This window comes from Pleurodeles waltl, chromosome 3_1 (assembly GCF_031143425.1).
Source record: "Pleurodeles waltl isolate 20211129_DDA chromosome 3_1, aPleWal1.hap1.20221129, whole genome shotgun sequence".
Lineage (NCBI taxonomy): Eukaryota > Metazoa > Chordata > Amphibia > Caudata > Salamandridae > Pleurodeles > Pleurodeles waltl.
Window position 1 is genome coordinate 1,690,111,260 of NC_090440.1, and position 13,585 is coordinate 1,690,124,844.

Below are 13,585 nucleotides of genomic sequence, written 5' to 3' on the forward strand. Positions count from 1 at the left end.
AGTGCATGGCCTATTCGGCCTACCTGCTAAAACTCTACAGGTAATATTATCCTAACAAACCATAATGCTGGCTTTGTCAATTTCAATGTCTTCTTTGATAGTGCAACAGTGTCATGCAAAGTGGCACCTTTGCACATTTCTGTCAATATTATACTTACAAGACCTGTGTCATGCCTCACACCCTAAGAGAAGGAAATGTACATAATCAACTGTGAAAGGGAGTTAACTGCAGTAAACGATCAGAACGCTATTGCTGAAAACAGTTCTTGCACACAGACCAAGAGATGATGAGGGAAATGATGCTGGACCTCAGGGCAGTGGCAGAGACAGAAATCGGATGGTGTAAAGGCCAAATTCAGAAGGTGATGTTTATGCCAGGGTCCAACTGACAGTACTCTGCTGATGCCAGGGTTCAATTTACAATACTCAGCTGATGCCACAGGACACATTCTTACGTTTTTTTTTAAAACACTATTTGGAAACCAGTGATAGGATGTAAGAAAAATACCAGATGGTGGAAATCTAACTAAGACCCACACAGATAAAGGGAATGGATTATGGGGAAATGTACCTCACTTACATTACTTCTCCCACAATACTAGTACGGCATGTACTTGGCAGAAAGTCGGAATGCAATTTTGTCTCAAAAACTGATCTCAGGTGGTACGGCTCACAGAAAAAAAATATAACTACACCAACAGGTTTACCCCCTTGTTTAGAAAAAATTGTTTTAAAAAAAGAAATTACAAAAAAGCAGTACTGGTGGGAAACATTCACAACTTTCGATTACGATTTACGTTTGTAAACATGCATGTGTGTAAAAATGCATGGTGTATATTTACGCATGCATGGAGAAACCTCTTCTCCCTACATTCTAACCACTTTTTTTGGGGGGGGGAGGGGGAAAGGAACGATCTCTTCCATTCCCACCCAGGACACACATTTACTCCTGTCTTTGACAGGAGTACATTTAATGTACATAGGGTGGGATATAATTATCAAAAATCTGAGGTAATATTATGAAAGTAAATTACTTTACAGATGTAAATTCACATTTTGAGATTATACAACACAGAACGAACCAAATGTGTACTAACGTTCAGGTAAAGTTTAAAATGGCTTGTGAATCAGGGCTGAAATACACCCTGTGAACCCCAGAACCGCTGATGTTGTTTATTTATTAGATGCAAAGCCTTAGATGCCTCTTCCAGTCTTTAAGTAATTAAAAAAGGGTCCCTAATTTTACACTAGGACTATGGGTGAGGATGGTTTTTCCCTTACCCAGGATATGCTTTACACTGGCTTCACCTCACCCCATGTATATCATACACACTAGCATAGCCCCACTGCATCTTCACTCACCTGGGTGATCCGGAAGAACTCATGGGCCTTCTTCAAACAGGAGGTGAACTCTTTCTGACCCTGAGCTCCTGCCTGCCACAAGGAAGAAAAAATGGTAACAAGAGGGAAATCAATCAATGAATGGAGGAAGGTGACAGATGGAAACGAGAGAGAGAGAGAGGGAGAGAGAGAGGGAGACTGAGACTTGGAGACTGAGACTTGGAAGCAGGAGGAGGCAAACTGAATAAGAAAAATCTCCAGCTTTTGTTTTTGCAGATCCAGGTCATGGTCAAAATGATCCCCATCAGGGTCCCAGGTGGACCGAACAGGGCATGAGGTAATTTGCATTTTAGCTGATGGGCCGAGATTATTTTGTGTGGCAGTGCGATGACTTCTTTCGTGCATTTCTTGGTGGAGGATTAAAGGCCATTCAGTGGATAGAGGCAGGGGATAGAAAATGTCTGGCTAATTGGAGGGAACAGGTGGGGTACGTGAGCTGAGGAAGGGGTAAAGGACTGCTGTTGAGAAGGAGAAACTATAATGATACAATAACTGACCCGAAAAGAAGTGAGTACACAAACAAATACACACGTTTCTGAGTTACTACTGCACCTCGAGAAAGGCTTGAGCTGCAAATGCCGTATCCCACAATTGTGAGCCGTTGGTTCCCTGAAAAGCAAAAACGTTCCATAATCATTAAACAACAGTGACAGACGTGCGCCAAGTACAGTGTAATGAGTCCGCAGTGTACAGTATCCAAATTCACATGTACAGGATTTTATGGAGAGAAATGCACATCTGTGTATTCTTCATTTTTCTGCAATGCCCTTTGCCCCACCCACTCCCCCCCACCATATTTGGGATGGCATCATCTGGAATAATTAAAGTATCTCAGTGATGTACATTTACCCCGATGGGAACTTCAGATGTTTAACTGCAAGAGTGAGCTCACAACTTTGTCTCCTGGCTATCTTTCTGTTTGAATAATTTTAGCCCTGTTGCATATGTGGATTTTTGTCAATTAAATTGGTATGACAGCTCAGTAAGTTGGGTGTTCATTGCAGAGTTCCATGTGCATTAGTTTAACACAGATGATAATGGCAGCAGGTAAGATTCAGTCTTTCATCCAGCAAAGGTCAAGAAATTGAGTACCACTGGTTTGGACAATACATTTGCAGTAATGCTGGCCTGCTGCAGCAAATGCTATTTAAAAGCAATTTGTATTACTGTAAACAGATACTGTCTGAGCCCTTTATGGTATGGTATCACAGCAATTCTTTTTACAGAACCTCTTGTCAGTAAGTCTTTAAAGAATACACGGCTGGGCGTTGGCACCAGCTAGATGAGCATTACACTCGGCCCCATGCTACTGGCTAACTGGTGTCCCATTGTGCCTTCCAGAAAGTGTTTCCACTGCAGTGCATGATGGACAATTTTATATCTGAAAAGTAGACTTAATCTTTGGGTGGTTGTTACAATCAATTATTTACCATCTTATGTGAATTCTATTCAGAAATCAATCTTCTTTGCTACTTTTTCCTAGCACTGGCAAAGCCAGATGGGCAAGCTTTAATGTCATAAAGAGAGCATCTCCGCATGCAATGCATTCAACTAACATTTGGCAATGCCTGGGTTTACATTTGCCCCCCCCCCAGTTCTTTAATTAGTACAGAAATAAATGCTGGAGCTCAAAGTTTTGCTCAGATGACCGAGGCCAGGATTATTGCATGTCAAAGTGCCTGATACTAAGTCTGCATAGTCTCGTTTCCACGTCCTGCCTCTTTCATTCACCACTAGACATCCCCAATCCCTTTCCTTCACTCTTGTAGTTTATCGTTTTCTCTCTTTATCACTGTTTTTTGGTCTTACTCATCCTCCCTTTTTCATCCCTTTTGTGCTTGTCTCTGGGTCAAAGCCTGTGGTGGAAAAAGAATGACCAGTCCCCAAAACTGAGTGCTGATGGGCCATAACTGCAACCACCAGCTCAAATTAAGGACTAGCGTCACCACACTAAAGCCAGACCTACTGGCTTTGCCAATGCTTGCTGGTGATGGCATCAGTACAGGGCTGGAAGGCAGTACTAGGTCTATGCAGGCTTCTTGCTGAGATTAGGAGTTTCTTAGTTTTTACAGAGCACAGTTCCTAAGCAAAATAGTGGGGAGAGTATTATATGTAATTCACAATGACGTTCGCAGGAAGTAACATCACAATCAGTATTGGCATACCTTTATAACACTTCCATTTAAAATTGAACAAGCATATTTTACAAAACCATCATGTTAATATAATCACAAGAAAACGTGAAAAATAAAATTTTTGGTTTGTTTTTCGTTTTACAAATCACATGTAGTTTCCAAATATCAATGTGTAACTGAGCTCAGAAACCGCTCAAAAGGACACTAATTTTAAGCAGACAAGAGGGATTCCGTATAACAGTTTAAAACTATGTTTAGAGGCTAAACAAAATGTGCTGGCTGTATTTTGTAACAGTAAAACGATGTTAAAGCAGGTTTACATTCTCTTGGTGTGGTATCCAGCTTCAAAGTACAAAAATAGCCTCTCCTTGCAACTCTCTCACAAATAAAATGGATGCTACCAGTGGTAAGGGGGATTTAAAAGCGCCCTGAGGCCAGCTTACATGCATATAGCATTAAATGCAAGCTGCTGCAGTGCAGAGGCACAAGGTAACATCTTTCAGCCTACGTCAGTCTCGAGTAAAGGGAACTGATTCCACTTTCTAAAACAAGCATTGGCATAGCCACCAGGTCTCACCTTTATAATGTGAGTTCCGGGCCAGTGGCTTTGCCAATGCTTGTTTGTAAAGCACTGCTTTTCAAAAGAAAGTAAAAGCCTGCATCATTTTGTAGGCACAGCGCACGCATGCTTGAGCTTACAAAACAACCACTTTTTTTTTATTTGCCCTACAAAATGACGCTTTTTTTAATTTACCTATCGAAGTTGGATTGCTAAGTAAAAAAGAAAACAAAATATGCGACAGCTGTTTTTTGGGGGGGGTTTGTAAGCAGATGGGGCACAAGCTACCTGAGGGACTGCAGGTGGCATCAGTAACATGTAGGTGGTTACGGGCAGGTGAAGCAGCACAGTCGGTGCAGGTGATTGAAGCAACATGGGAGGGTCACAGGTGGGGCGCGGGTGAAATGGCAGAGAAAATCAAACATGAGAAAGACCAACATGAAGCTTGAGGGTGAGAAAAGCAAACCAGACAGAGAAAGAGCACTGAGGACTTGGAGGTGGAGTGCAAGCACACAGGTAAGAAACCAACACAGGGGGGAGAAGAACCACGCAAGAGGGACTGCATCATGGGGGGAAGGGCGGGTCAGAATCACACAGTTGAGAGAGCAACATGGAATACAGAGAATAAGAGATGCACACTAGGTAGGCAGCTGGAAAACACATGCACTCTTGTGGAGTGCTTAAGGCGAAAAAGTAGTTCCCTAAATTTGAGCAGTGGAAGGACCCAAGTAAAATGGATATGCTCCAAGGGAGGGACAGGCACAATATGGACAATTCAAGCCATCAAATAAGAAGCAGGCAAATACAAGTGACAGTTAAGTCAGATGGTAAGCATTCCTCTTTACGTTTGGTAATTCCACGCTATGTCTTGCACAACCAGTCAGTTCTGGTGCCTGGTAGGCTCAACCTAAAAAAGTAGTTCCCTGTATCTGAACAGTGGAAAGATACAAGTAAGCCATTCAAAAGCATGGTGTACATACTATGCTCCAGATGAGGGACAAACACAAGAAGAGACAGTAAAGTCATTGCATTTAAGAAGTAAGCAAATGACAGTGACAATAAAGCCAACCAAAGCTAAGCAATGGGTGGGCTCTCACTTTTTAGTACGGTCCACATGTAGTCTTTTGACAACATACAGCTGAATGCTATATGTAGGCAAAATATAAATAGTATTGAAACTATTCCCCCACCACACGATCCCATCCATCCCCAACTTGTGATTTACTAATCCCCTCAGTCGCTGCTTTAGCCTTTGCTCAGCTTTATCTAAACGTACTGCGTTATAAGACACTGCAGAGCAAATATGTTAACAGTAGACTGTATGCAGCGTGAAGTAACAGTGGTATATAATGATAATTCCTGTTCCTTGTCAGGACAGAAGAGTTACCTGCATCTTCATGCCATCCAGCCCCAGCCTAGAGAAAGAAAAAAATGAAAGTTGAAAATTATGAAGATATAAGAAACAACATTTATCTTCTAGGAGGGTCCCATCTCTTGTTTGTGTGCTAGAGTCGCAAAACCAAGTAAGAGCATGCCCATTGCAGCCAGTGATTACTGAAACTGTGCAGTCAACTTTATACATTGTGAAGCGGTGGCCATGTTACATCCGCTACACTGTTAGCTGTAATGAGTAAAAAGAGGGAATAGAGGAAGACATTAAGGAAGGGAGCAATGGAGGGGCTATCAAGAACTTAGAGGAAACTTTTATGAAACTAAGCCCACCCCTCCATCTGTTCCAACAAGGATTTGGTCAACTCTTCTATAAGGGTTCAATTCACCCAGCTGGACAAGAAATGTGAGGTGTATCTATAACAGACAACACCCTAACATAAAAGATGGTAAATTAATCTCAGCACTGGTTTCTTTTCAACAGGGACTCACAATGCAACCTAGGGAGGAAAAAGCTGCAAACTTTTAACAATTGTCTTTTGCTTCCTAAAAATAAGTCTTGTGGCTGATACTTGATCAGGCAGTGTGCACCCAGACTGTGGTGTCTTTACTAGTCTCAGTCTGCTGTGATGTCTTCTAGTCTGTCTTACTCTTTGGTGTACAAAGAATATCCAAGAGCCTCTCAGATTTTTTGGTATCTCGCAGTTTGCCAGATAGTTTGGTAAATGAAGATTTTCCAAGAGTCTGCCAGACAGTGTGGGATCTGAACAATCACGTTTTCTAACCTGCCAGACTGTGTAGTCTCTGAACGATCTCTAATGGTCTGTCAAACAGTCACCGGTCTGAAGAACCGCTTTCAACAGTCTGTCACACTGTGTGTTGTCTGAAGGATCTTTGGATTCCTTACTCCCTTTGCTACTTCCTCTTTTTGTGATTCTCCATCCTACTGTCAAAATTGGACCTCTCTGCGTTAATCTGTTCCTCTTCTAGGCTTACTCCCGCTATAGCGCAGGGATGCTCCTATGGGAGTGACAGCTGCACTCTATACGTGATCAATTAAAATTCAAATTCAAAAATCTATCTCCACTCCTCCTAAAAGTGAGGAGTGTGTGGAGTATGAAACGTCTCTTGTCCCAGTCTGGTAATCTGTCTGGATTTTAGCCATAAGAAACACTTCTGAGCCCAATCTGGGAACTGTAAGAGTGTGCGTCTTGACAAGGTTGCTCGTTAAATCAAGCCCTGCCAAACCTTAGCCAAGGTAAGGTTCCAAGAAAGTGATTTCGGACACAGATGAATGGGCCAGAGACAAGGTAGCCAGAGAAGTGAAACCCAAAGCTATTATCAACTGCAGTAAAAAGTCCCTGGCACAACTGCACAAATTAAACCATACTGTTTACTTAAGGTAACTCTTTATGGAGCCTGCTTCTTGAATGACACGACTGACAGAGGTATGAATTAATTAATACTCCAAACATAAAGGTTACACAATACTTAACATGTATAACATTCATGATAAACGTATCAAAGGAGTCTACCTAAAACTTCCTAATCCTCAATCCCCAAAAAAATGAAAAATTCCTTTCATGTCAAAACAACTACAAATATGCTATAGAGTGATATGCACTGTTTTGAAAACATTGCTGTTTGTGGAAGAATGAAAATGTCACTTACCCAGTGTACATCTGTTCGTGGCATCAGTCGCTGAGATTCACATGGTATGCATGAGCTCGCCATCTGGTGTTGGGTCGGAGTGTTACAAGTTGTTTTTCTTCGAAGAAGTGTTTTCGAGTCACGGGACCGAGTGACTCCACCTTCTGTGCTCATTGCGCATGGGCGTCGACTCCATCTTCGATTGTTTTCCCCGCAGAGGGTGAGGTAGGAGTTGTACTATAGTAATAGTGCCCGCGCAATGAAAAATGTAAGTATGTACCTATTAAAGGATTAAGTAATATATACAAATGTACAAAATTGAAGGTAACTTCTGAACTGCTACAGGCTTCCGGGGAGGTGGGTGGGTCCATGTGAATCTCAGCGACTGATGCCACGAACAGATGTACACTGGGTAAGTGACATTTTCAGTTCGATGGCATCTGTCGCTGTAGATACACATGGTATGCATAGACTAGTAAGCAGTTAGTTCCCCATAAGCGGTGGTTTAGCCTGTAGGAGTAGAAGTTGTCTGAAATAGAGTTCTTAATACAGCTTGACCTACTGTAGCTTGTTGTGCGGATAGCACATCTATACAGTAGTGTTTGGTGAATGTGTGAGGCGTAGACCAAGTGGCTGCCTTACATATTTCCTGCATTGGGATGTTTCCTAAAAAGGCCATTGAAGCACCTTTTTTCCTTGTTGAATGTGCCCTGGGAGTAATGGGCAGTTGTGTTTTTGCTTTAAGGTAGCAGATTTGGATGCATTTAACTATCCATCTGGCTATACCTTGTTTTGATATTGGGTTACCTGCATGAGGTTTTTGGAATGCAATAAATAGCTGTTTAGTTTTTCTGATGTTCTTTGTTCTGTCAATGTAGTACATTAATGCTCTTTTGACATCTAATGTATGTAGTGCTCTTTCAGCCACAGAATCTGGCTGTGGGAAAAATACTGGTAGTTCTACCGTTTGATTTAGATGGAATGGTGAAATAACTTTTGGTAAAAATTTTGGATTAGGTCGTAGGACGACCTTATTTTTATGTATTTGTATAAAAGGCTCTTGTGTTGTGAACGCTTGAATTTCACTTACTCTTCTTAGAGATGTAATGGCGATGAGAAAGGCAACTTTCCAGGTTAGGAATTGTATTCCGCAAGAGTGCATGGGTTCGAAAGGTGGGCCCATGAGTCTTGTTAGAACCACGTTTAGGTTCCATGAAGGAACAGGTGGTGTTCTTGGTGGTATAATTCTTTTAAGCCCTTCTATAAATGCTTTGATAACTGGTATCCTATACAAGGAAGTTGAATAGGTAGTTTGCAGGTATGCAGATATTGCTGCAAGGTGTATTTTAATAGAAGAGAAGGCTAGCTTTGCTTTTTGTAAATGGAGCAAGTAATTTACTATATGTTTTGGAGTTGCATCTAGCGGTTGTATCTGATTATGATGGCAGTACCAAACAAATCTTTTCCACTTACTTGCGTAGCAGTGTCTAGTGGATGGCCTTCTGGCCTGCTTTATGACTTCCATACACTCTTGGCTAAGTTGCAAGTGTCCGAATTCTAGGATTTCAGGAGCCAGATTGCTAGATTCAGCGATGCTGGGTCCGGGTGTCTGATCTGTTGGTTGTGTTGCGTTAACAGATCTGGTTTGTTGGGCAGTTTGATGTGTGGTACTACAGACAGATCTAGCAGTGTTGTGTACCAGGGTTGTCTTGCCCAAGTTGGTGCTATTAAAATGAGTTTGAGTTTGTTTTGACTCAATTTGTTTACTAGGTAAGGAAGGAGAGGGAGAGGAGGAAAAGCGTAAGCAAATATTCCTGACCAGTTCATCCATAGGGCATTGCCTTGGGATTGCTTGTGTGGGTATCTGGACGCGAAGTTTTGGCATTTTGCGTTCTCTTTTGTTGCAAATAAGTCTATTTGTGGTGTTCCCCAGAGTGTGAAGTAGGTGTACAGAATCTGTGGGTGGATTTCCCATTCGTGGACTTGCTGGTGATCTCGAGAGAGATTGTCTGCCAGCTGATTCTGGATCCCCGGAATAAACTGTGCTATTAGACCAATCTGATGGTGGATTGCCCACTTCCATATTTTTTGAGCTAACAAGCTTAACTGCGTTGAATGTGTTCCTCCTTGTTTGTTTAGATAATACATCGTTGTCATGTTGTCTGTTTTGACAAGGATGTATTTGTGGGTTATGATTGGTTGGAAAGCTTTTAGTGCTTGAAAAACTGCTAATAATTCTAGATGATTTATATGCAGTTTTGTTTGATGTATGTTCCATTGTCCTCTTATGTTGTGTTGATTGAGATGTGCTCCCCACCCTGTCATGGAAGCATCTGTTGTTATTACGTACTCTGGCACTGGGTCTTGGAAAGGCCGCCCTATGTTTAAATTTATACTGTTCCACCATAGAAGCGAGAGGTAAGTTTGGCGGTCTAGCAACACCAGATCTAGAAGGTGACCCTGTGCTTGAGACCACTGTGAGGCTAGGCACTGTTGTAAGGGCCTCATGTGCAGTCTTGCGTTTGGGACAATGGCTATGCATGAGGACATCATGCCTAGGAGCTGTAGTATTGTTCTTGCTTGTATTGTTTGGTTTGGAGACATGTGTTGAATGACCCTGTTGAAATTGTGGATCCTTTGTAGAGTTGGCGTTGCTACTCCTTTTGTCGTGTCTATTATGGCTCCTAGATATTGCTGTACTTTGCTTGGCAGAATGTTTGATTTTGCAAAGTTGACGGTGAACCCTAGTTTGTAGAGGGTTTGTATGACTTGATTTGTGTGGTTTGAGCATTGTGTGAGCGAACTGGTTTTGATTAGCCAGTCGTCTAGATACGGGAACACATGTATTTGCTGCCGTCTGATGTGTGCAGCGACTACTGCTAGGCATTTTGTGAATACTCTTGGAGCGGTTGTTAAACCAAAAGGCAATACTTTGAATTGGTAATGTATTCCTTTGAATACAAACCTTAGATATTTCCTGTGTGATTGATGTATTGGTATATGGAAATATGCATCCTTGAGGTCTAGGGTTGTCATGTAGTTGTGTTTTTTGAGCAATGGTAACACTTCTTGTAGTGTGACCATGTGAAAGTGGTCTGATTTGATGAATGTGTTTACTACTCTGAGGTCTAGAATTGGTCTCAGTGTTTCGTCCTTTTTGGTATCAAGAAGTACAGTGAATAAACTCCTGTGTTTATTTGTGTGCTTGGTACTAATTCTATTGCATTTTTTTGCAGTAGTGCTTGAACTTCTATCTCTAGAAGCTGTGAATGGTATTTTGTTAAATTTTGTGATTTTGGTGGTATGTCTGGAGGGAATTGCAGGAATTCTATGCAATAACCATGCTGGATAATTGCTAAGACCCATGTGTCTGTAGTTATTTTGTCCCATGCTTCGTAATATTGACGTATCCTCCCGCCCACTGGTGTTGTGTGGGAGGGGTGTGTGACATGTGAGTCACTGCTTGTTGGTAGTGGTTTTGGGGCTTTGAAATCTTCCCCTATTCCTAGGGAATTGCCCCCCTCTATACTGGCCCCGAAAACCTCCCCTGTACTGTCCCTGGTAGGTGGGCGGTGCGGACTGTGAGGTGGTAGCTTGTGTGGCCTGACCCCGAAACCCTCCTCTAAAAGGTGTTTTGCGGAAGGTGTTATAAGATCCTCTGCCCTGCGGGAATAGAGTGCGCCCATGGCCTTGGCAGTGTCAGTGTCCTTCTTGAGCTTTTCTATGGCTGTGTCGACCTCCGGTCCGAACAGAAGTTTTTCGTTTACTGGCATGTTAAGCACTGCCTGCTGAATTTCTGGCTTGAATCCAGACGTTCTGAGCCATGCGTGCCTACGGATGGTAACCGACGTATTAATGGTTCTTGCGGCCGTGTCTGCTGCATCCATGGAGGAGCGTATTTGATTGTTGGAAATGTTTTGACCCTCCTCAACAACCTGTTTTGCTCTCTTTTGCAGATCTTTTGGGAGATGTTCAATGAGATGCTGCATCTCATCCCAGTGGGCTCTGTCGTATCGCGCTAACAGCGCTTGTGAATTTGCGATGCGCCACTGGTTTGCTGCTTGGACAGCAACCCTCTTCCCGGCTGCATCGAACTTCCTACTTTCTTTATCTGGGGGAGGTGCATCCCCAGAAGTGTGTGAGTTTGCCCTTTTTCTGGCAGCCCCTACCACCACAGAGTCTGGTGGCAGCTGAGAGGTGATGAATACAGGGTCCGTAGGAGGCGCCTTATACTTCTTGTCCACCCTAGGCGTCACTGCCCTACTTTTTACTGGCTCCTTGAAAATGTCCTTTGCATGGCGTAGCATGCCTGGGAGCATCGGCAGGCTTTGGTAGGAGCTGTGGGTTGAAGAGAGGGTGTTAAATAAAAAATCATCCTCTACTTGTTCCGAGTGTAGTTCCACATTATGGAATAGTGCTGCTCTAGCCACCACTTGTGAGTAGGCTGTGCTGTCTTCCGGTGGTGATGGCCTAGTTGGGTATGTGTCTGGGCTGTTATCAGACACTGGTGCGTCGTACAAGTCCCACGCATCCTGATCTTGGTCATCGTGGCTCATGGCGGTGTGAGCTGGCGAATGTGACGGGGTGTAAGTTGGCGAAGCCGGAGTTACAGGTGGAGGCGAGGGAGGAGGTGTTACCTTTTGTGCTGTTTGTTGCTGAGGAGTAAACTGAAGCGTTCTCTTTCGTTTGACAGGTGGAAGGGTACTGATCTTCCCAGTCCCCTGCTGAATAAAGATACGCTTTTGCGTGTGATCCACGTCAGTGGATTGCAGTTCTTGTTCAAATCTATGTTTCTTCATTTGAGAAGACATAGAATGCTCTTCAGTGTAGGAGCCAGAAACAGGGTCTGATGTCGCTTTTTTCGGCTCCGAAACCCCTGTCGATTGTTTTTTCGGCTCCGAGGTAACCTTCCTTTTTTTCTGTGCCGAAAATTCTTGGCCTCTATGGTCTTCGGCGCCACTGTCTCGGCGTCGATCCGTGTCGACACCGAACTCTCGGTGTCGATGCTTCTGTTTAGCACTCTCTCGGTCTCGAGGAGGCTGCGTGCCGGTGTCTCGACCGGAGTCGGACGATCTCGACACTAAATGGGCCTTTTTCGGTGCCGATTGTTGGTCACCGAGAATTTGGGTGGAGCCATGGCCGGTTGGCAGTGGCGTCCCCTGGGCCTTCTTTCCTTTTTTAAGGTTTGATCTCGACGTCTTACTCACAGTTCTTGTAGAGTGTAGCTCGTCGGAGTCTGAATCCTGGATGGAAAAGGATTCCTCCTGTTCCTCTTCTGTCTCGAACTGTCGACGCTCTTTTGGCGTGGACGCCATCTGGAGTCTTCTCGCTCGACGGTCGCGCAGAGTTTTTCGGGACCGGAACGCCCGACAGGCCTCACAGGATTCTTCGCTGTGCTCGGGTGACAGGCACAGATTACAGACCGAGTGTAGGTCCGTATAAGGATATTTGTTGTGGCATTCGGGGCAGAATCGAAACGGGGTCCGTTCCATCGGCGTTGTCCTCCACGCGGTCGGGCCGACTAGGCCCCGACGGGGTGCCGAAATCTACCCCGAAGGGCACCGAAGCGCTTCGATGTTCAACGCGTCGTTGTATGTGTCTATCTCTAACCGGATCGCAACGATACCGTCGAAAATCTTCCGTCTTCAGCTATCTTTCCGTTCCGAAACTCGGAGCGACAGGAACACGTCCGAACCCGATGGCGGAAAGAAAACAATCGAAGATGGAGTCGACGCCCATGCGCAATGAGCACAGAAGGTGGAGTCACTCGGTCCCGTGACTCGAAAACACTTCTTCGAAGAAAAACAACTTGTAACACTCCGACCCAACACCAGATGGCGAGCTCATGCATACCATGTGTATCTACAGCGACAGATGCCATCGAACCTCCCATTATGAGTATGACTAAGGATATGAACTTCCTTCCTTGGTGACAGGGTGGTTGTTGAGTGGTGGGGGACCTGCTTATCAGCAAGAGGTGAGTCTCTTTGAGCAAGCGCAGCAGATGTTTGGTTTGGATATGGGACAATTCTTGCAATATGCTAGAAAGGTCCATACTTTAAAAGAAATATGAAAGTCCTTTCCTGAGGACCTTAGAAATCTATAGGGTGATGAAGAGTATGTTGGATTTATTTGGGCGTAGAAAGGTAATAACACAGCTCTATGATGGATTGAGGTTAAGATAGGTAGAGGGCCTATGACAGCTAGAGTGAGAACTACATACAGCCTTTAAGTGAGAGCGATAGGAGGAAGGCCTGTGCAAGGGTTTCTCCTAATGCACAATTTAAACTACTGCCATTTCATTTCTTCCCAGAACTTATCTCACCCTTAAGAAATTAGATATTATTGATCCATATCGACCTTCTGTCTGTAGCAGATGCAGTACTGATGGGGGGGGGGGCAGACTTTTTTTTGCATATGAACTTCTGGAGGAAAATACCTGAAAGCCTGA

The 13,585-nt window shown here is 43.8% G+C and overlaps 1 protein-coding gene across 2 annotated transcripts in view; it reads right to left on the reverse strand.

Annotated features, from left to right (window-relative positions):
• The window catches only part of LOC138285500 (lanosterol synthase-like), a 192,421-nt gene that overhangs the window by 74,825 nt on the left and 104,011 nt on the right, over positions 1-13,585 (reverse strand). For both annotated transcript variants that reach the window (XM_069225489.1, XM_069225488.1), the window contains 3 exons: positions 5,483-5,510; positions 1,954-2,010; positions 1,363-1,434 (listed from right to left, as the gene is read on the reverse strand). In XM_069225489.1, the coding sequence (XP_069081590.1) occupies positions 1,363-1,434; positions 1,954-2,010; positions 5,483-5,510 (157 nt within the window). The remainder of the gene's footprint in view (positions 1-1,362; positions 1,435-1,953; positions 2,011-5,482; positions 5,511-13,585) is intronic.